Source organism: Micropterus dolomieu, linkage group LG22 (genome assembly GCF_021292245.1).
Source record: "Micropterus dolomieu isolate WLL.071019.BEF.003 ecotype Adirondacks linkage group LG22, ASM2129224v1, whole genome shotgun sequence".
Lineage (NCBI taxonomy): Eukaryota > Metazoa > Chordata > Actinopteri > Centrarchiformes > Centrarchidae > Micropterus > Micropterus dolomieu.
The window spans coordinates 15,678,138-15,702,285 of NC_060171.1; the positions used below are offsets into that span (position 1 = coordinate 15,678,138).

General features: G+C 39.7%; 1 protein-coding gene across 1 annotated transcript in view; it reads left to right on the plus strand.

The window, feature by feature from the left end:
* The first annotated feature begins 135 nt into the window (after window positions 1–135).
* The window catches only part of megf11 (multiple EGF-like-domains 11), an 80,699-nt gene continuing 56,686 nt past the window's right edge, over window positions 136–24,148 (plus strand). Inside the window, exons 1-7 of the mRNA XM_046038549.1 lie at window positions 136–327; window positions 15,932–16,072; window positions 16,445–16,494; window positions 17,921–18,035; window positions 18,795–18,896; window positions 19,328–19,428; window positions 23,751–23,843. Of these exons, the coding sequence (XP_045894505.1) occupies window positions 17,929–18,035; window positions 18,795–18,896; window positions 19,328–19,428; window positions 23,751–23,843 (403 nt within the window). The 5' untranslated portion in view covers window positions 136–327; window positions 15,932–16,072; window positions 16,445–16,494; window positions 17,921–17,928. The remainder of the gene's footprint in view (window positions 328–15,931; window positions 16,073–16,444; window positions 16,495–17,920; window positions 18,036–18,794; window positions 18,897–19,327; window positions 19,429–23,750; window positions 23,844–24,148) is intronic.

The window sequence follows — 24,148 nt, forward strand, 5'->3', positions numbered from 1 at the left end:
GGGGGGGGGGGGGGGGGGGGGGGGGGGGGGGGCAGCATCAGCATCAGCGCCCATGACGTCACGATAGTTTAAAGTGGGCCGCGCTTCACCCAGTGAAGTAGAGGAGAGAGAAGAGGAAGGAGGTAGCCGCGGTCCCTCTCACAACAACACCTGACTTCTGCGCGTCGTATTGAAACGTGCGGGTTTGAACTCCAGAAACGACCCGCTCGAAGCTACCTGCATTTTGAATTTCTCACTCAATAACGATGGAAGACCGTGTTGTGCCGTGGACCCGCTGAATTCTGTTTTGTTGAGGGTGATAACTTTAAATCTCAAGTCTCGTGAAGGGTGAGTTCAAATGCATTTCCCCCCCCGAAAACAGAAGAAGGGTGGCTTTATTGAATCGGCAGAAGATGCTAATGATGCTGCAGTAGGCATGCCACCATCATCGGCAGTATCTGTGGTGAAAAACAGCTTTGCAGATGTTTTTAAAACAATTTTTGTAACAGAGATGTTTTGCTTTTGTTATATTTTTGTTTTTGTTGTTGAAGCGGCCCGCAGCAAGTTGAGGCGCAGTCGTTTGGCATTTGGAAAGCGCTGCCTGGCTGGTTGACGTGACAAATTGTGCTTTCTATTTAATTAGGCTTTTGGCGAGTCTATCCCATGGAAATGTGCGTGGTGTGCCAAGGAAAAGGGCTGTATCATCCCAGAGAGTTTTATAATCTACTGCAGCCATGCATTGTTTTTTTCACATGCCTCGTGTATGTTCTGCCAGGAAAACTGTTAGTTTGAGGATACGGAAATTTAAAAGCCTGTTCCGATGCCATTATTTATGTTTGGTTAATTTGGTTTTAAGTGCTTCGATATAAGTTTTGATAGGTGACTGCAGTTGACATTAACATTGCCGACACGTAGCTCCAATATCACAGTGTCTTTCTCATTCTACTATTAATTTCTCTACGAGGATTCAAGATAATTTTGTGTCCTTCAAAGTCAAGGATGAGGAGTGAGTCCAGCAGCTGTGATGCACATTTTGATTCAGTCCAGAATGTTGATCACATGCGGGATGTTGTATCATTCTTGAGCCACTAGATGACAACAGAGTGCAAGCTAAAGCAGCTGATTAAACTTGCATTATTCTATTAGGCAATGGGCAGATCTCCACCATGGTTTAATAATGAAATCTTTTCTGTTTCCTTTGTTGAAAGACAAAAAGAACCAAGATGGCTTTTTTAAAATCAATGATTTTTATAAAATCACTGGCATATACATTGCACACACACAAACATATGCACACTCAGACACCCTATGTCATTTGAAACAACTGGAGCCCTACAACGATAGGCCTACTGTTGTTTTGCCCTGTTGCAGCTACATACATTGTAGCCCGCGCTCTGTATCAGTTCCTCGCATTACAGCAATTTGTCATAAAGTCATTTATCATAAATGCACCATGGCACTTCAGTAATGCAGGATTTGTTTTGACCCTGAGACTGACAAAAAAGTGTTGTTTTTTTAATGGCTACACATTTGCAGTTTTTAATCACTTCCTACATAGCTACACAAGCACAGCACATCCACACGCACAAATAAATAATTCACATGCAAACTCATGTTTAACTTACAATTACTGTTTGCCTTTGTATTAAGAAGTTAGATGATCAGTTTCAAAGTCAAAACTATTTTAATATACTAAAGCAACATATAAAGCCAGTTGTGAAGTTTTTATTTTCTTTAATTTTTGACTTCCATACCATTGTAACATTGGTTGTCAAACAAGCAGACTAAATCCACATATTCATTTTTTATATTTCAACAGGTGCTGTGAAAACTATACATCTATACATATACGCCTTATTTTCTGCTTTGTGATAGTGCATTTTAAAGATAAACCAATGGGGTTTTAAGTTGTTAATTTAGCCTAAGCAGTAGGACAATTTTCTTAATCCTTTCTAGCTTTAACCATTTTGGAGATACAAGGTTTTCTTTGGATAGCATTATCTGCTCAATACTTATCTGCTCATCTCATTATAACGCACAGTAACACAACTTTTCAAATTAAAAATACTGAACAAAAATAACTGCAATATCATTTTTTAAATATTTATTTGTATGTGCAGAACATTTATGTGGTCATTGTTTTTTGTTGGACCCACATGCTAGTTTCAGTGGATGGCATGCACTTGGAAGTAGTGTAACATGTTTAGTGAGCTTAAAAGTTAATTTCCCCATTACTAAAGTGGCATACCATGTGGTGGTCCTCCATTGTTAGGGTCGGTTCAAGCTGTGATTTCATGCAACTTTTCCAGCGATGAGAGGTTATGCTGCCAGAAAACAAATTGATACTCAGTTCAGCTTCAGTGGCTTCGGTTCTCACTAGAGCCAAGGACGTCAGTAGAGCCAAGGACGACATTTGCCACGGAGATGCTGTGAATTCTGACATTATTTAATGAGAAGTGAGCAGACACATCTTTGTCTCATTTTCTGAGCTCTTCCAAAGTGATGCATCCTTCAGGGGCACATAAGTGGCTTGTGCATTTGCCAGTTTTTTGTTGTGTGCACTTTACAGTCTAGTAAACCCTTTCAACCAGAAATCCTGATGTTTGCCTCAATCAATACAATTAATTAGTGCTGATTAATGAAAGAGCATGGCTGTGGAAGGCTGACAGCTTTCTCACTTTATGAGGACAGAAATTACTTTCCATGGTAGGAATCCGATTTTACATGGTAATATCCATTCACAATGTAGAGTAGACATAATGAAAGAATGTGAGACTGTAGTGTACCTTTTACATTTCTGTTTGATTTGATAGAAGCCACATAATTCATTCTTTATTTATTCAATAAATGCAATTAACACTTGATCAGCCACTGCTTTGAACTCATGCAAGCGCAATAATCTCTTAATCACATGTGAATTAAAAAATCTGAACGCACGTATGCTGAGAAATAGTTTTCCCCCCAGACCAGATCTGTTGTTGGCAGTGTGAATTGTCTCCAGCAACATATCGGGATGTGGAGTACATACAGGATAATGAGTGGGTTGGGTCCAGTTCACAAGGGCAAATTATAATAGTTCGCTCAGCGTTATATGCTTGACACAGAGTTTTGAGTATTTCATGTGAACATCTCAGTATAATGTAATATTTCAAGGCAGAGTTTCTTCTAGAGTTTGTTGTTTTGAACACTGTTTTCTGTCAAAGCCCCTCAAAAGTAACAGCTCCAATGACCTTTATTCTGCAAATTAAGCTGTTTTTGCTTTGTGCTGACTGATAGATCTTATTATTTCAGCAAAAGTGCATTGAGCATTGCGCAAATACCCTGGAGCCATAGCAGCTGCATTAACAAAAGTTAATGAAATATATGAAGGCAGGACCTGGACTTTGCTTTACTTTTTAAAGCTGTGGCATTTACATTTTGCACGTCTGTGGAGAGGGAATGAAGAACATATAACACAGCATACACCCACATCTTATCTCTTACTTGTCTGTGTAAACATATTTATGCTGCAACCTATATAGTAATATTTGAGTGTAAGGCAGACACAAGCTTGTTTAAGCTTATTTAGTGATGTATTTCCTTCTCTTGTGAGTCTGGATTGTAAATAAAAGTCATGGCTGTGCATATTTTGCATGTTAAACAAAGTTTAAATAAGTGCAAAGTGATGCTAAATTTTTAAGGCTGCAAGACTTTGTTCCTAAATCAGCACAGCTACCTGCCATTGAAAAATAAGAAGAAATCTGCAATTTAGATTCAGCTTCAATTCTATGTTAACTGTCCCAAAGGTCTGACCATGTCTGCATCTGATTATGCTTGCATGCATTTAATTAATAATTCGACAATGCACGGCATTGATGTCGGTCAGCCAACGCTCTGCAGGGGAATAGATTGCCTGATATCCAGTCACAGCCTCTTAGAGAAGAGCAGAAACGATGAGCTCAGGCAGATTTCAGATGCAGGAGCTCCAGTATGGAGCTCCGTTAATCCCCCCTCCCTCAGGTGCAACCGCTCCTAGGGAGAAACGCCAACAAACTACAGCTCACCACCATCGATGCTTGGCTGCTCTCTGATTAATGCACCTATCAGTTCTTTTCTTGTTTGTTTTAATGACAAGCATGTCCCTTGTGGGAATCTGGTGACTTTTTGCAAATACTGCTGATGCATCCGCTTATACTTGCCACTTTTTTCTTTCTTGTCTTGTGCCATAAAGCCTGAGTCTTTTGACATGACTAGGCTGTCACTTACAGTGCAGGGAACGACACGACACATTTTCCACTGGAGATACAGGAAATACATGAGTTGAGGAAATGAGCAGTGATAAGATCGCCACGTGTTGGGATGTGTTGTGCTTTGTTGATAAGGCTATTATTCATCATTATGCCATAGACAGCAAAAATCCACGCTCCATCTCAGGCATATGGTTTTTCGCATAGTTTACTCACTGCTTTACATTCACAGTTGAGGTGTTCTGGCTTTTTTATCACTAATTACCATGGAGTTTTAAAATCACTTATTTAGACTGTAAAGAAATGAAAGTTTCTCCTTTTTTCTTCTGTTGGGTGGAAGAAGATAATTGAAATATGGCCCTTATAGAAACATGCTGAAATGTAATATTTAATGTTAATTTGACCTCAAAAAAATATATACTGAGGGGTAAGAGAAAGTCAGTTATAATGGATGCGATTCATTTTATGAAAGTCCCAAGAAATGTAGAAGATGATTCATAACTCTGATCAAAGAAAGAGGCCATTTTCAATACTTGATAAATAAAAAAAATAAAAAAAACATTCCTGTTAAACAACTCAAACATTTCCAAGCATCCCACAGTGTGAACTTTGCATGGGTCCTAAATGTGTGGTTTGAAAGGTGAAGTGAATTTGGAAAACGCCTCAACAAGTTTATCACTGATCTCAGAAAAATATGTTATTAACATGAAACGCTGACCTGAGGCCACAAGATTGTTATGTAGGCGTTCCATTAAGTACCACAGTGAGTCCTGTATATCTCAGTAGGCTAGCTGACATAGTAATTATTATTCACATTTCATATTATGCAGTAATTTTACAACATGATCGATGATGGATGGTCATCATCCTGACAAATGCAGACAGGGGCAGAGTTGCGGTCATACCACATTTGGCTGCCTATATGTGATTGATGATTAAAGTGGACAAATGATTCACTGTGCTCAACTGTCCATTAATAGTGTGATGCCTATTAGAGTGTGATACCTTGCCTCTGGCACCTTTCAGAGCAGGACCTCATCATAGTATTTTCTCTGTGTGTTTGTGTGTGTGTGTGAGTGTGTGAATGTGTATAAATATAATCTCAGTGCAGCTGATTTTGGTGGAAGTGAAATTTGATTCAGAAACAGAGATGCTTACTTGCATACACTCCATTACTACATTGCATGGATACCAAACAAAAAAAAAGACTGTCACATCTCAGTGACACCAGTCACATGCTGTGCTACTCCTGTTTAATAAATGTTGGAGATACATCTCCTCTCAGCCTGTACGATCACTTCTAGGGAGAAAACTCTGGCCCATTTCCAGTATCTAGTGATGGATCTTTGTGCTATCAGTGAGGCGCTTTGAGCCCTATAACATGAAGCCCCTGCGCTTATTCAGCACCCGGTACCTTGCTTGTGATCAATGGGCAGCAGTCAGGACAGTGAATGGAGCACAGATTGAACCACATCTGGGATTTGGATGCTGAATAACTGCCCCCTCAACAGGAGCAACTCATGAATAATACACACAGCCAGCAGAGTGTCCCATCTCCTTTGGCCCCTCACAGGCGACGCTTTCGCACTCAGACCTGTCCAGAGAGTAGAAGGTCAGGGCACAAATACTTGGCACCCCCAGCACCAGCATCAGACAGTCCTGCCTGCCACGGCCAATGGAGAGTGAAGAGAATAATGGAATAGAGGCTGAGAAAGAAGCTTGTAAGTGTTTTTGTTGAGGGTGTCGAGGAGATGTAGCAAAATGTACAGCAAAGATTGTTTTGGTTGGATTTGTGTAGAGTTTTAGTATCTTTATATACAGCAAAAGACTGTGTAGATTGAGATGACAGAGAAAACTGCAATCACTATTCTGTTCTTTTTCTACTTCTTTAATTTCAGACAGGTTTATGGCACATGTAGCATGATATATATATATAAAAATATAGTTTGCACTGTATACTTTTGCTGCAAGTTTGAGTGCATAAAAAATGGATTTTGTGTGTTGAATTGCATGGTGACATTTACACTATTGTGATGTATGACACAATTCTACTATCATATACTGCAGAGAAATAGAGACATGGTTTGAGTTGTAACAATGTGGACCTCTAATGAAGCAGATGATGTATTTAGAACATTTCAGGGCTTTGCTTCATCAGCCCAGTGGTTATATTCTGTATCTTTAATAGTTGTACAAGCATATTCCTAATGCCTTTGACTGGATTCATGTGCATTTTGGGGAATTCATTATGGGTTACATTTTGGCTTCATCTAAGTCTGTCATGTCAGTGATGAAAATAGGCATCTTCTTCATGTATTCATCAGGCAGGCTGAACAGAGCCACAAGCGCTCCTCTATTTTGTTCATTTTTTTAATGCATTCAGTCTAAGTAGGCGTATTTTGTTCAAGTGGATTCAAGGACATTTGAAAGGTCACAGTGGACAAAATTGAGCATACATCTTTAATGCAAATCTGGTTGATGGAGCTCTCATTTCACCAAATTGAGATCACCTGGCTGCACAGTGGCTGGGCTTAACGTGCTGCAGAAGAATTTCAGATTTAATAATCATGATGATAAGTCATTCCTCTTTCAGTCATTGACTAGTGATCAACAAGGTTAATGTGCTACACTAGCGGTGGGAGTAAACCATTGATCTAGAGAGGGATGTGGGAGAGGTAGCTTTTAGTCAAACGTGAATAGTTAATATTTTATTGTTATTTTAGAAAATAAATTCTGCTTAAATATACACAGATTCTTCTTGTGAGAGATCCCACAGCATCTTGAATTTCTGAGAATTAGCAGTGGAGTTTGGCCTGCACTTGATTGTTTGTTTATTAAAAAACAAAAACTACATTACATCAGTGGTGGAAATGAATAAAGTACATCTTCTCAAGTAATTTTGAGGTTACTTGTAGTTTACTGCTACTTTATACACCACTAATTTCAGAGGGAAATACTGTACTTTCCGCTGCACTACATTTATCTGACAGCAGCAGTTAGTAGTTACTTGTTAGATTATGATTACACGTAAAACAACTCTATGATAAGCTTAAAAAACACAACACATTATTAAAAATTAAACTGGTGGCTCCAAACTTTTTGCATGTTGACCCCTCAAAAAAATCTGGTCTTGTTGTGAATCCTAGTCATGTTTGTGATGTCTATGTCTTGTATGAGCAGTTCCACAAAAGAGACATTTCCACTCTAAACGTCTGGTGGTTTCATTTCAAAAAGTGTTCAGGTTATCAAATATTTCACAACAAATCAACAATTGGAAAAGTCCAAAAACAAAAACAGATTTGAGTATTACAATTTATTTTTTATCTTTCGTCTCACATGAATCTTCTCACGACCCATCAGATTTATCTGGTGAACGTTTGGAGGGACCCAACCCCTTGGTTACTACTACTAAATGCTAAACTACCTAACTTATGTAGTTACAAATAGCTTCACCTCGTCCAGCTACAGCAGTAAATACTGATTACACATTAATGCCACTCTATTACTAACAATCAATAGTCAGTCACAAGAGCAATTTTACTACAGAACCTCTACCTTTAATTTGAAATGTTTATTTTGTTGATTAAACTTCTGTACTTTTACTTTTGATTTTGAATGCAGGACTTTACTTGTAATGGAATATTTTTACATTAATGTATTGGTTGTTTTATATAAGTAAAGGATCTGAAAGCTTCTTCCACCACTGCAGTGTACACAGTGATTAGTATACAATTATAGGATATTTGTTTTCCTAAGTGTACAACTAATGTCAACTTCAGTACTCTCTAAATAAATCAAAAATACCGTGAGATCTCAGAGGATCGTCTGCACAGAAAGCAAGGTGCATCCAGGCGCAGTGGCTTTTCTCTTCCTCCCTCCCTCCGTCTGCTTTACACACCGCTTACCCTGCGACATTTGGGACGAGTTTCTCACTGCTTGGCTTCTCGCATCTTGGACACTGACACAAAATAAATGAAGACACAAAGAAGACACAAGGTTCAGAGTCGGAAGGGGTTGGTGGCTGAGGTGCGAAACTATTGGGGTGTAAAATTGCCCTGGCAGCCGTGCTGTTGTTTCAGCATTTCATGGTGAGCTGCTCAGCTAGCGCCCCTACTTGCCTTTTCAGGGCCTTCTTCTCTCCACCTTTTCTCATTTGTTTTACTGTCCACACCATACCTCTGCTGAGTTTGGCTCTCTCTCTGTAGAGGCTGTAACTTACAGTAATAACCATCTTGGCCCCTTAGTATGCATGGATGTGTGGTTGTGCTTCCTTGACCAGAGCTGCAGAGTAATAGTTTAGTTTCACTAACAAAGCCCACACCACCATAGATATGGATTTAGGATATTTTCTTGTATGATATGGATGGAGAATAGCAGAGATTATATGCCAGAATGTATTAGGGATCCTGATGGAAGAAGGGTGAGGGGTCGAGGGATGTGGGGGTGAGAGTCAAGGGTCGGGAGATGAAGGAGACTCAGGGCAGGTGAACCGTCTCTTCATGTGTTCTGGAAAGTCATCAACCAGTGGCAGAGGGAACCAGGGGAGTTGAGACTCTGTGTGGGGGAACCGTCTCTTCATGTGCTCTGCTGCCAGTGGTTCCTGCATTCAAACAAAAGAGACAAAAAGTAAGAGAAGAGAAAAAGAGAAAAGGGGTTTGGGTTGGAGGAATGTGAGAAATGAGTCAGAGGGGAAGAGAACGGATGAGTTGTGCTTAAATACTTTGATTGGAAATGGGATGTGTTTGAGGCGAGGTCTTTATTCCCAAATCTAGTTTATAAGACTTCATTTTGTTGTCTTGGAGGTAGAGAGCAGAAGGTTCAACTGCCAGTTTTCACACATTAATTTGTCCTAAGATCTCCAACTGTTCTCCAGCAGTGCTCATTACTTGCAATCAGTTACAGGGTAGCTAATTGTCTGTGTGGGGAAGGAGGGCCTTTCTGGTGCGAGCAGGAGCCTGACTGGTTCTTCCTTCTGGTGGCAGCAGGAGGCCAGAGCCAGGCTGTGGAGAGAGGACAGACGTAGAGCAGAGGGCATTGAAACACATTTGGCTGTCAATGTGATGCCTGGGGTTTGTTATTAGAAGCATGAGGTGAAACTATGTGACTATTCTAAGCAGCAGGGAGAGCTATGTGACATAAGGCACATAGTTATATTGGTTCATTAAGGGGTGTTGTTTCACTAATTAGTTTTCTTACGGAATATGTAGGCCCAAAGCTGGTAATTGGTGACATGTTTATGACTGCTGATTGGGTGTCTGTTATGTGGGTAAGAACCCAAACATCCAATTAATTACGAAACATGTGATAACGTTTGACATGTTCGAATAGCCATAAAAATGAGGGCAAAGTTGCTATATGCTCTATTCTACTATCTATATTTGATGATCATGTTTACTCACATTAGTTTCAAATATTCTGCTCTTTCTTTGAACCACTTCTGAACAGATGGCTCGACCGGCTCTGCTGCTCTCCTCCCTTGTGTGTCTGATTCTACATTCATAAAGATAGCGTTAGACTAGATTAGTTCCTCTGATGTCCATGAAGCAATTTCTTATTATTGCCTGTGGTTGAGAGTGGGCAGACTCCTGCCTGGGAGCACATGGGACAGTGTTTGTCTGCTCTGACAGGCTGCAGAAAGTCTTTGTGCCTAGAGTGAAAGAAATAAAAGTACGAGGAGAGCCTCCCTCCAATGGACTGTGTCTGGTGTTGGCCTGCCCTGCGGTAAGGCAAGGTTATTTAGATGAAAGATGGTGTTGAGATTAGTGAGCCCTGCCCGAGCGAGTGGACATCCAGCATGCCGCACTGCGTGATTTATGAGAGTCGTGATATCAGCGGTTGCCACATGAATAAACCATGTGGCCAGAATTAAGCTCCTGTTAAACGACGCACAGCATTTTCCCAGGTGCCTCAACCTCCAAGTGGAAATCACAGTCATGAAAGTTGTGCTGTTGCTGTTGTATTATAGCTGTTTCATTGCTCGTTGATGGCTCAGTGCAGCGTCTGAAGAACCTCCACTTTTAAATATTCTCTGTAGATTTTCCTAATCGCTATGAATTCCCAAGATTTTACCAGAACTGTCAGCTGAAGATTGGATGGTTATAAGTTCAGTAATGGTCACAAAGTGATTTGAAGTGATGAAACACCAAGTTGAGAAGGTTTGAAGGTTTAACTCAGGAGAATGTAACTCCATTAACTAATGTATTTCTATCCCATAAATTATTCAAAACCATAATGGCTTTTTAAATGTATTTATTTATAGTGTCTTCCTTTTTAAACAAACTAGGGCTGAAACTAACTATTATTTATCATTGTTGATTAATCTGCTAATTATTTTCTCAATTAATCGTTTGGTGTCTCCGGATTGCCTGTTTTGTCCCAAAAAGTGTAAAACTCCAGGAAATTTAGTTAACATTGATATAAAACACAGAAAGCAGACTGAGAAGCTGAAACCAATAGATGTTTGGCAATTTTATTACTAGAAAAAAGTACTTCAATGATGAGTCGATTATCAAAATAGTTGCCAGTTAATTGTCTGTTGATTGATTGATTGTTTAATCTCTAAAACATATAGTATTTTTTTTTTACGATAGATGTGTTATGCTCAACATCAGTGTCTCTAGACACATTATAAACATAAATAAGCTGACCTAAAGGGAAAAAAAGAACCACACTCCTTTGGCGAGAAAAAATTCAGGTTGATTTGAAAAAGACTGATTGTGTGACTGTACAGGCAATCAAAGTTATCACTTGTAGCGCACACCTGCAATACTCAAGATGAAGCCTTCAGATAAAATAACTACTTTTGTATATTTTCTATTCTTTTATGCAATATGTCATCAGGTGCACAGTGTACAGTGAATTGCTTTGGTGGCTGAGTACACCAGTTCTCTAGGGAAACTGAAAACTGCATACAAACAAATGTCGTGCATGCTGATAATATCAATATTGCACGTCTATCTTCTGTCTTTCATCTCCATGTTCACGCTCAGCTTGGACATATGCAAAAGCCCAGAGCTTTATAGTCTTATATAAAACAATGTGAACTCACCATGTCCTCACAAATGGTTTGAATTACTTATGTCTTTAATTAAGCAGTATTATAGTCATACAGTGTCCAGCCTGAGATTGAGAGACTGTGAAGTTAATCCTTAGCTGGATCATGTCAAGCTGGCATTCCTAATCATTCAAGTGTAATAAAACGTAAAGTACCCAGGAGCGCATTTTTACTGAGATCAGGTATAAGACTGCTGCCTTGACTGCAATTCATGCTGTCAGCATTACTGAAATTCCCATAAATGCAGTGACAAACACTCTCCCGGGCTTTATGACTTCAAAACACCTATGCCAATTCATGTGTTTGGCTTCTTTAAAGTTATTAGTATATAGAGAAGAATAAAACGAAGGAATGAAGAAAAATCCCTAACTAGTTTCCTTGTTGCCATAAAGATCAGCACAAACTAACTTAATGTTCAATGGAAGTTTTTAGCAGAGTCTGGTGGAGGAAATGTTTATATCCTTTACATTACTGCATTCAAAAGTATACTCAAGTAAAAGTACAGAAGATCATCAGCAAAAAAAACAAAACAGATTGATTTGTTTGGACCTCACAATAATGAAACACAGTGATGGACACCTCCATACTGCTGGTTTTGCAAAAAAACTGACAGAAACACATTGCTTCGGGCAGATAGTTTTCATCCCCCAACATTTAAAAAGAACATCCCGTATGGACAATTGCAACGCCTTAAGAGGATCTGTGATCAGGAGCCAGATTTTGTGACTGAGGCAAAAGATATGCAAACACAGTTTCTAAACAGAGGCTACAAAGCTGTTCTGTTAAAGACTGCTATATTAAAGCTAAGAAAGTGAGAAGACATGATTTCATGCAACAGAAACAAAAGGAACCAGGAGAACAACAAAAGTTTTAGGCTACTCGTAAACACAGTACAGCACTAGAGCAAATAAAATAAAGCAAATCATCAACAGCAATTAGGAAATCACAGAAGTGATCCACGTATTAAGGATTTCCATCTGCACCTTCTGTGAGCTTAAGTAGAGCACCTACTATAGGAGCCAAGTCCATAGCTATCTAGCGGGAGACACGGCCCCCTGAAATTCCTTTACCTAATTATGTACACACCCACTTCGTGGTACTTTAATGGTGCATTCCATTTGACATAGGAAGTTGGAATTTCTGAGTTCAAAGTTGGAAATTTCAAAGGGAACGCCCCCTTAAGTCGGATTTCCAACTTGGAAAGTCGGGAGAACTGCATTACCCCGACTTTGTGATCCAAGATGGCTGCTCTATCAACAGAGTATCAACAGTTAGTGAAAACTGTAGTTTATACTGTTTATTAGCTCTTCTGTGTACTTGTGTCTCATGTAAAGTTCCGTACACAAAGTGCTGTCCAATTGTTGTCTGTGGAGGTGTTGCTACAATGTTTAGTATGAGTAAATACTGCACAATGTGTTTTTTTTTTATCAACCGGCGTAACAATAGCTAATCAGGCTAGTTGTAAACAGTGGCTGGCCGTGCGAGGTTTTCCAACTTGTTAACTGGAATGTTGTCAACTCGGGTGTGATGTCATTCCCAGCTCCAACCTCCGACTTATTTTAGAATATGACTTTTTAATCACAATGCAAAGTACAAGTCTAACCTCTCCTTTCCTTTTTTGGTCTCATAGTTAACTATTACTGTCAGATAAATGTACTGGAGTGAAAAATACTTAATCATACTCATAAATGTAGGTGAGTATAAATATAAAGTTGCAGAAAATAGAAATACTCAAGTAAAGTACCAGTACCTCTAAACTGTACTCCTGTACATTACTTTCCACCACGTGCCTAAAATACTCCGCAATGAGCTTTTAAGTACAGTTTTTGCGGCCAGTATCAGCTTGTGCTTTTTTGTTGCTCCACTTGTCAGAAACCAGCACTTCCCCTGACATGTCATTGTCCTCTCCTCCTGGCCTCTAACACATCAGACACTCAGGTATGTGGCTGAAGCCAAGGGAAGCAGTGTCTGTGATCCACCACACCATGGCCTCTCTAATGAGGCCTGACTCTTAATGACTAACAGTCCCCAGCAGCAGACAGGGATGGCCAGCAGTGGGTCTTATCTCATTGGCACTCTGTACTGTGTGGTTACACCTGTAACCTCTAGATCACTCCAAATTAGGTTGCTGCGGGAATCCTTCAGTAGTGATTACAAAACAGATTGAGTGGCCAGAAGAATTCTCATAAAACTTTTACATTATCCCTCCGCTTGAATTTAGAGGAGGGATAATAGGCTGATTGTGCAAAGACATGTTATACACAGAAGCCCACAACTGATCAGGCATTCTCTCTGCTGCCCCAGACAAGATTGCAATACCAAGCAATGTTTCTGTTGACTGGTTTCCATTATGTAGATGTAAATTAACATAAGCAAGAAGAAACTGAGCATTGTGATGAATGAGCGCATAGAGCACTAAAATGAGCCTGCGAAGCAGCTGGGATCTATAGATGGGAAGTGAGCTTCAGATTTGTGCCAGTCAGTCATGCATGCTGAGCATCATTCATGGAAGAGTGCATGCAATGGTCAGCCAGGGGACGTGGTGGTTAATTGCATTGCACTTTAATAAGTCACACAGTGAAGATACATGGCTTTAATCATGCAGATGTCTCTGCTGATAGGCAGTACTGGGGACAAGGGTGGCTCTGGCTCATCACTGTCAATGTTTCTGCAAGCAGGTGTCCGATGTTAACCCATCGGTGTCCATTTCAAGATTCAGAAGTTCTTGTCCTCTCATACAATACATCCTACATACACCTCATACCCTGCCTCTTGTACTTTGCACTTATGTCTCCATCAGTAGCCAAAAAGATGTTGCTATTTCAGCAGTTTGTCACTGGGATCAGATGCAGCAGCTCAGCGAATGAGAGGGTTTTGTAGTCTCAGTAATCAAAGTAGTGAGGAACAGGAGAGAAATTCATTTAGGGGGAATAAAGTCTCTGGAGAGCATTTTGTTTGGTGTAAAGTGAACATGTTTGAAGTCAAAAAAGAAACAAACTGTCTTTGTGGATGTCGGCAGACACAGGAGACCCCCAAGTGGTGAGCATTGTATATATCTGACTTGTCTGTCTTATGCAGTGTTCTTTGTTCACATTTTCTGTATGCAGAAACAATCAATCAACAATAAACAATAAACATTAAAATCAACAATAAAGAAGTTAATTTAGACCCAGTGTACCATTGTTAAAGTTGACTACATCTGGTCTTTTTTTAAACATGCAAATGTTACAATTCACACTAAAGGACAACGCTAAAGGATCTGTTCAGGCATGACAAAATATCAGGGAGTTTCTTGTCCTTGACATTCAGATTTTTAAAGTCACCAGCCTCTTCTACTGACACATGCTATGCTGCACACACATATCTCAATGGAGGTAGATTGTGACCAGATCCATCATATTTGGCATTAAATCTCTGTGTGATAACACGGCACAATAGTGACAACCTGGACAGAAGATTTGATTCCAGGTCAGAATTTGCAGCTGCAGTTTTTTGATAACATTAGACAATGAACTTGTGTGCTGTTTCATCGTGCTCCCAGATTACTGTGGATTGAGAAATAAATGCAGCATGCAAAATAATTCCTGTTCACTACAAACAAAAAACACATCATGTGATAGACAAATCTGAAGGGTAAAAATGTATATTTTATTATAAAAACATTGTCACATGGAGGTTAAAATTTTTAACTTTTATTACCACACTTGAGCACTAGCAAAATTCTATTTTTTCTGTGGTTTCCGTTGAGTGAAAGTGGATACAAATGATGAAGAATGGCCTTTTTACCAAATTTCCTAAATCTAACCCTGTAGTCCAAATGTTAATGTTATTTTATTGATACATGTGTGCTTGCTGTAGTAAAAGTAGTAGTGAAGCACATTGATTAGCCAGCTGTGTGATTGTGCCTCTGTTAAAAGATTAATTTAAGATCATTTTACCAAACAGAGCTCTCTAAATAATCTTACTTGTGTGTGCAATAGCCATAATGAGTCAACCTATTCTTCAGTCTTCTGACTCAATGTCCACTCAGCTGTGCCCTAGCAACAGTTAACATACAAAAGAAAAATGTTGAATTATTTATTTAGACAAGAACAAAAGCTGCCATATTATTGTGTTGTGCTTGTGTTTACATCTTAATTCAGAATTCACTGCAAAAGAAGGGAAGAAGAATCTCAAACCCGTTCTCTGACCTTCTGGAGGAATCATTAGGAGCAGTGTAGTAAGAGGGATGACAAACATATCAATGTTCTGCTCACGCCTGCATATTTATTGCAATAACCCTTAGGCTTTGTAGGCTTTGTTAATGAGTACAGATAATGTGATCTTGTCACAATGTGGATAAGCCACTTGTAGTGTTTGAAGTGTGAACAGAGTTCATTGTATCAGGCCCTCTTGAATTAATGTAGGCTTTTATTCCCTTGGGTAATGTAGTGAGTCTGTGGATATCAGGTAGGAGGGACAATGGAAAATGGAATGAAAACTGTGTGTTTGCATGTGGAGGCTATGCAGAGTAAATTGGCCTTTCAAGGTTTTGTGAACTATACCCTTGTTGAGATTCTTGATCCCATAAGAAATTTATGAGTTTGTGTACACGCATGCGTGTTGAGAACCAGCAAGGAAACGTGTCTTCTGTGTGTCATCATAAGCTCATTATATTTCTTATCTCCCACAGATCTCCAACTTGTCATCACCTCTCCCAGCAAGAGTGTGTGTGTGTGTGTCTAGGCACAGCAACACTTCTGTCACTTTGTGCTTCCAGAGTTGTTTCAGCATCCACAAAGAAACCCTCAGGGACCACAGGCCGTACGATTAGGTGAGTTTAAGATCACGTGCCTCTGGCTGTGTGTTATGGCTATCTTGCCACATATTTAGAATAATCCAAATTTTATCACCTGTCGGCCTCCCACCGCAAGCGTGGAACTGAGGACTTGTGAGGTTTGAAAATGTGACATGACAAGTTATTAGGTTGTCAAGAGCCATTCGGAGAAATGACTGAGGGTGGTGGTCTAATCACAGGAGCAATAAAAGCTTTCTGGTCAATCAAGCAGGGTCCCTATACTATTCAACAGGATTGTTTCAGAGAAGTGCCTGAATATGAAATTGGATGTAGCCCTTTAACATGTGTGTATCTTGATTAATCATCCTGTTAAGGAAATGAACATGACTTTAACCTCTGCTTGTTCAGATGAACTGCTACTTAGAAGAAGCGGAGGTCTGATTGATTTTCTTTCACATGTGAGTGAACTACATGCGGCTATCAATGCAGAAGATTAGCTGAACATGTGAATGTGTGTGTTATTGGTACAGTCACTCAGAAATATTGAACACCTCCCAAGTAACATAACGAAGCACATACAGTGCACACAAAACCTAATGTATACATGCAAACACAGAATCACATATTTATATGATCTCTACACATATGAGCCATATACATAGACGAGTCAAGAGTCAGTTTCCCTGTATTTATTCTCATGTGTTTGTAGTTTATACAATGTTTTCTATTCTCAAGAGGCCATATCATGTCCACAGCCCAAAGACAGATCACCATACATAAGATACATTTATGTTACTGGTAATGGGAACAAAGCATTATCCTAAAGTATGAGATATATTGTGTGTCAGTCATATGTGTCATACATACAGCTTTTATCTTCGATAGCGATTTGCTAAGACCTACACATGTAGTGAATGTCATGTCTGTTCATCATATGTGCTCTCTGCCCATACATGTAATGAAATAACCTGCTGGTCTAAACAAATCTGCATCTCTGTCACGGTCACAGGGAGAAGGTCTTACTGAAGGAGAAAAGCACAAGAGCGAATGTTAAACAAGCATAGGCATGTTGTTTAACAGTCCTAGCTTGAAAACAACTTAAAAGCAATAGTTTGACATTTTGGGAAATACTTGTATTTGCTTTCTTGGCGATAGTTAAATGAGAAGATCGATACCACTTTCTTGATAAAAGGAAGGTGAAAGTCATCTAAGCTTAACATAAAGTTTGGAAATGGTGGGAAACAGCTAGCCTGACTCTGTCCAGAGATAACAAAATCCACTTACCAGGCAGTACCTCTAACTTTGTGTTCAGACAAGAAGCAAAGCAACTTTTAACCGTGCATCATTCACTCAAATTTGCCATTGGATCATTTGTGCATTCTGTGTTTATTCATCCCCAGACACAGTAATGTAATGTTCAAGTTCACTAATTAATAGCCCAAACTATGTTAAATAGTACTGTACATAACTCCCATAAAAACCACAACATTTGTTTTGCATTGTTTCTTGTACAGATTAAGCAAATTATGTATAACAAATGATGCATAGCAAATAATTAGTAAGCTTTAGAGGTGCTGGTGAGTGGATTTTGCTCCCTTTTCACAAAGCCAGGCTAGCTCCACATGTTTCCAGCCTTAATGCAAAGCTAAGCTAACCTGCTGCTGGCTGTAGCTTCATATTTACCAAAGGGCAAAAAAGCAAATAAGCGAATTTCCCAAAATATCTAACTATTCCTTTAAATTAGCATTTGTTTAGATAATCTGGAAAACTACTTTAAAAATGTGTGCAGCACTTCCAAGTATAAATATGTTCTTATTAGAAAGGAAAATATGAGATCTGATCCAAGTTATAATCGTAAATCTTTCTTCCTTGCCCCCCTTTCAGTTTGAAGAATGGGGTCATCTGTTGCCCTGCAGACCCTGGTGCTTGTTCTGGCTTTGACCACAAGTGTATGGAGTCTGAACCCAGATGACCCGAATGTCTGCAGCCACTGGGAGAGGTGGGCATTACCCTCTTGTGTTTACATTGACTTTTTCATTTGGAAGAGAATCTGCTGTAGTTTAGCAGCACCAACTCCCAGGGCTGATGTTGTCGATCCTGGAACTTTTTCAGTGTACCTGCTTCTTGCGCCCTTAACTAAAGTTCCAGATCTATTTTCAAAGTGCATACAGCAGTATCGATCTCACACAGCTCAAGTCGCCAAGCTCTGAGAGATGGGAGGAGTTGCAGCTTCAAATGAAATACGCAGGCAAATTGATCAGTGTACTCTCATCCTAATCAATCATGACAGCCATAGAGCCTGAATAATTATTAGTTGTGCTGGGCAGTGTCACTTATGAGAAATAAGCAGAAATAATATCTCTCCTCAATGCAAAGGGGAGGAAAGAAAGCTGTGAAGATATATTATCTGGAATATTGCCTAACCAAGGTGAGGGTACTTAGGGATTGTGATTCCACCTTGTTGGCATTAAAATGAATTCCTTAAGTGAGCTGTGTTCATGGCTTTGAGGTCCTCCAATATCCTCAGACTGCCTCTGGTTGCATGTATCACAAACATGAATCACTTAAAAGCTCCTTTCAAGTCCTTTCTTTGCATATCAAAGTTATTGTATGACTTTTATTGCAACTGTATCAATTGACAGGACCTTTGTGCTTTTATTGTTTTTTTCGTCAAACCAAGAAGCAAACAAATGTTGCTGGGAAAATATTCCCAGCAGTGTCTTTCACCACTGGTGTCTTTACATTTCTGTCTTTTTAGCTACGCCGTGACTGTCCAGGAATCCTACGCTCACCCATTTGACCAGATCTACTACACCAGATGCACAGACATCCTCAACTGGTTTAAATGCACAAGGCACAGGTACGTTTGTCGGAGTCTCCTTATTTGTCCCCGTGTTTGTGTCATCAGTGACTCGCCCTTTAGTGTCCCCCAAAATAACAGCCAAGTCTGTGAAGGCCACAGTAAATGTCCTTGTTAATGTGGCTGACAGTGAAGTGGTCAGAGCCAGGATGTCTCTGCCTGTAATTAACTTCAGTAAATGTTTTAATTACTCCATTAAGGTTTATAGTGGGCATCCAACTAAACAAGTACAGAGTCACCTCCCAAATACTGACTTTTATGTAGCTGTGTATTACACAAAATCCCACTGGGTTTCAATTATTTTTCCTCGTTGTACAATAACAATATGAAATCATGCTTCAACTTACTTTAACCTTCTATATGTATTCCTGCCCTTCAGACAGGGTCACTCTTTACGTCACGTAGCTGTCTCTGTGTGTCTGTTTTTTCAGGATCAGCTATAAGACGGCTTACCGGCGGGGAGTGAGGACCATGTATAGGCGCCGCTCACAGTGTTGCCCTGGTTACTTTGAGAGCGGAGACTTGTGTGTTCGTGAGTGTCCTTTTTTTAACTCCTTTGTCCTCGGTGATGACATTTCAGGTGGTTATGTTTGCTAGACATTTAGAAAAAAAGAAGGAAGTATTAGGATTGATCGTTTCTGTGGGTGGCTTGCCTCTGTCGCCCCATTCCAGTCTGATCCTGTTTATCATGAACGCCCAGTAATAACATGCCACCACTACCTCATCTGTTAGCATGCCACCATCCATGTGAATTTACTCAGTTTAAGATGACTTAGCATGAATTAACATGAAGGCACATTATTGTACAGAGTAGACTGCTCACTGCTTTACTCTTCCAGCAAGAGTCATTTAATCGAAGTTGTATAACAACGAGAAAAATGAACAAGCTAAGAGGGTCCTGGTTACAGATTGAGTAGGTATAACACCTGGCATAAAACCACGCTGGAATTCAAAAACATGAAAAGAGCAGAAACCGTGAAAATTGGACTGTTGCAATATGCTGATAACAGTCCTTCACTGTTATTTTTGTTGCTTCATTAATGGTCATTCATTTCTATTTTTATTCACACACATCAAACTGCATATTTTGGCATGCTGGCCAAATAAAGACAGAACATATAGCTTCTGAGAGTTAAGTTTTTGATATTCTCGCCTTACCTAATGTTTTATTCCTTTTAAATTAAGATTAGAATTGAGCTTTAATATTTTCCTAGATCTTTTGCAACATGAGGGAGTTACTGATTCAGTGATACTGCAGCCATGTGGGTATGCTCTTTGACCACAGAGGAGCTTGTCCTTGTGTAGGCTTTACTTGCCTCAGGGCAGCAGAGCACCGGGAAGCCAGCCAGCAAAGAATAAGAGCCAGTGTGATTATCTGGGGGTCTTGAGGAGGGAGGTGCAGACTGATCAATAATGTATTCATTAACCATTTGATTGATTATGAAGCCATTTGTTCAATAACAGTCTTTTCAGCGTGTTAACTAGGTGTGTCTGCAAACTGTCGAGGTGCCTCTCAAATCTGGCCTCCCCACAGTATGAACAATATGTTTTGTTTTGATATTATGTCAGACTAACTGTGAAAACAGCTGGTCTCTCCTTTAACCCTCTTTCAGGTGAAGTTGGGGGACTGAGTTGATGGGGCCGAGAGGGCAATTCTGCTTTTTGCTGCATTTGCAAAGTGTTCCACCCCTTCTGATCCTAGCACTCTCACTCCCAGGATTAAGAGATTTGTACTCCCCGAGCTGTTTTGCATGCAGTGACAAAAGGGGGCATTATAGAGTAAATCGACCTAAAATTAACTCAGGTTGTCTATTTCAGGACACTTATACCACCCCCTCCCCACCCTGTGTATTTTTAGTTTACTGTAGCATTCTCCATGAAGTCTATTTCATTAAAAGTCATAAATGCTTCAAGAGTGTTTGCCTTTTAATCCTGCTTATTTTTTGTTTGGGTTTATTGGTCATATGGCACCACATCAACACTTACATTAGCTCCAATGAGAGGTGGCTGAATGAATCTGGGGATGTGAAGAATGGAATAAAATTTTTACACAAAAGGAGAATAAGAGTACATAAGGTATATACAGTATATTTAATATACATTTGACATTAAATCAGCAGCATTATTTTTAAAGATTTTTTTGTTTGTTCTTTTGTTTCAGTTTCTTTTGTTTTTGAAAAGTGATTAATTTTCTCAAAGTTCTCAACCATAAATTGAACTTTGATCTGTTCTCTTTAATTAGACTGGAGGTCTTTATTAATTTTGTGACCTTTGATCAGTCGTAAGTCATTACCTTAATCTATAACTAGCCTATGTAGAGGATGTGAGGAACTCATTTCCCTTCTAATAAGCATGATTATTATGGTTGTGCACGAGGGGAACTCACTAATGGCAACAGCTCGTAATATTTTCAGAGGATGACAGGCTCTGCAGGGCTATGAGTCCTTCTTTTTGCAGAGCATATAGGCCAGATGACTCCTGCATGACTCTTGCCTGTCCAGTGGTGCAATATAATTCTAAAAATGACTTTGGTGGCAGAATTAGTTGGGTTTTGATAAAGTTTCAGGCAGTAGTGCGCTAGCACATTTCATTGGGTTTTGATGATTGGGAAGATGATGAGATTTTTCTCCAGAAAGGGATTCGGTGCCTTTGATTTCATTTTCATTTTGGCTTTGTTGCATTTTTTAATGCTTCAAAGACTAAGTTTTAAAAAGAATCATCTCTGTGCTAGATGGCATGTGGAAGAAGCTTTGGAGGGAGTTGTTTGATATGTTCTGTAGGCATATCTCTTAGATTGATTTAGCCATCAGCTACATCCCGATGTGCCACTTTTTTTTAATTTCACTTCCATATCCAGTGTACTAAAAACACTACTACTACAAAAATCATAAACAAACAGAATCATACTGGTCTTTTTTCCAGACTGCAGCACAACTCTCCAAAAACGAAGAATAACGCAGTTAAACTGGAGACTATAAAGATGTATTTTTATTCAGCATTTTAAAAGATTGTAGTTTGACTGGGCAGGAATATAACATTTATTAACGCTGCATGACAATCACCAATTAGCTCTATTGTTTCCTGTTCTGATAACACCTCTGCATAATGAGTTAGATTAGCCTTTTATCTAGATGAAAGACTCAATTTTCCAACAGATTCCTTAGACATGAGTTAAGCAGAGTGATTCATGAATTTCAATTAAAATGAAAGACCTACCTCCTACTTTATTATGCCATCCCTTCAGTACACCGGTTCAGATCTCAGGAGAAAGGTGCGCTTTGTCCTTTCTCCCATATTCAAAACTTCATTTCCATATTTCTTTTTTTTCTCTAAAGGATGTGACACATTTGCATTTCCCTGTTCTCGCTGATCAGAATTTGCTGATTGAAAGTAAACTAAATCAACTCATTATGGTGACATTGAATTTGTCTCCTCTTTTCTTTGAATACTCGGCATACTGTGGGCTCATTGATTACACGTAGTCAATCTCACACCTTCGTCAGCACAAATGTGGAAGCTCCATCCCCCTTTTCTTCTTGCTGGCTTACTGTAATTAGACAGTTTTCTGCCAGAGTACTGATGCTCAGAAATCTGCCCTAAATTATCTTTCAATCTCTGGTTTACCATTTTTGCCTTGGGAGCATTTCTGCGATTAGCAATGGAGTGTTTGGGAACTTTCTCCTCTCCTGCATCTCTCCCGCTGGCGGTGGATCCTAATCGAAGCCTGATTGAGTGATAATCTATAGTAGCACTGTGTAGGCCTGCAGCCAGCTCTCTGCTGACCTCTCTGCTTGCAGGATGAGCCCCATAGTGTTGCACAAAGAGCTGAAAAATTGCCCCAGGTCTTATGTTGTTTAAAGAAAACTCACAGATGCTATCCTCCTGCCCCCTTTTCACTTTTGATCATAAAACAGGAAAAAATAAAGAACAAAAGAAGCAGAACTTGGATGAAGTGTTGGATGAGGGCTGATCAGTTAAGGCTATGGCTGGTCTGTTCTGCTGTCCTTGGGTTGTGTATCATCCCTCTACAGGCCATGTTAGCGGACTGCTGATTCCCATCAGGCAGAGTTTCTCTCTCTTCGTATTGGCCTGACTGTCTCATTCCCTAGATAAGAGCCTGTCTGTCTTAACCCTGCTGGCCAGATGACCTTGGCTGCCACAGATTTATTCATGCTAAGTGCCTATTTTGTCATACTTTTATTTCTTGGCTTAAATCAAAAAAAAAAAAAAAAAAATGGCACTGTGGCAAAAAAACCCCTCCATGTAGGTCACTTTATTATCCAGCTGAACCAAACCTCCAACTCTTGTGAACACACTCCCAGGAATACTGATGCCGACCCAATCAATTGGGTGCCGTGTTGCTCAATATGAATGATCAAGAAAACTGCATACTTAGTAAACACTGTGGTGCCTGGACCTGCTACATTAAAGCATCACTATATGACAAAGCACTGGCTGATCAAATTAAAAGGGATTTACAGCTTGTTCCTTCATGGAAAAAAAACCTGCTGATAAGAGCTCATTGTGGAAAGTAAAGCTATGCGATAAACAGGGATGTTGACCAAGGACTCAATCTCCTAAGAAATCATTTAGCCCAGTGTCAAATAGTGGAGATGGATCTTGAATATGAGTGCCATGGCTAAGATTTACTCCCTTGACGATATTAGGGAGATATTGAGTGTTCAATTTTATGGGCCATTTTCCTTTGGCTGTTATCTTGGTGGTTTTCATTATGCTGTTTATTGGTGGTTTAATGATGTTTTACACCCTGCTTGTGTGTGTGTGTGTGTGTGTGTGTGTGTGTGTTAACTCAATTATAAAGTACACTGATGATGAATGTCTTTTGTGTCTCAGCTCTGTGTACAGAGGAGTGTGTCCATGGTCGCTGTGTGTCTCCTGATACATGCCAGTGTGAGCCTGGATGGGGCGGACTGGACTGCTCTAGTGGTGAGTGCACTTTCCTCCCTAAGTCTACAATGAATCACTCATTTATTCCTAAATGGCTTTCACAGCCTGTTAGTCCATAAGAATTTAACGTGAATCCTACAACTGTTTTGCCTCAATGTACGTCTATCTCAAAGCTGCTCAGCTTTGTATCCTCTCTTCTTAGCAAACACAGCCAATGGAACAGGTAAGTCACAATGAATTAATTTTCATTTGCTGGAAGTGGAAGTGATTTGCTTGATGAATATAGCGGATGGATGGATGGTTGCATCCCCCCTGTGTCTACCCAGCTCTCTGTTATGGTCTTA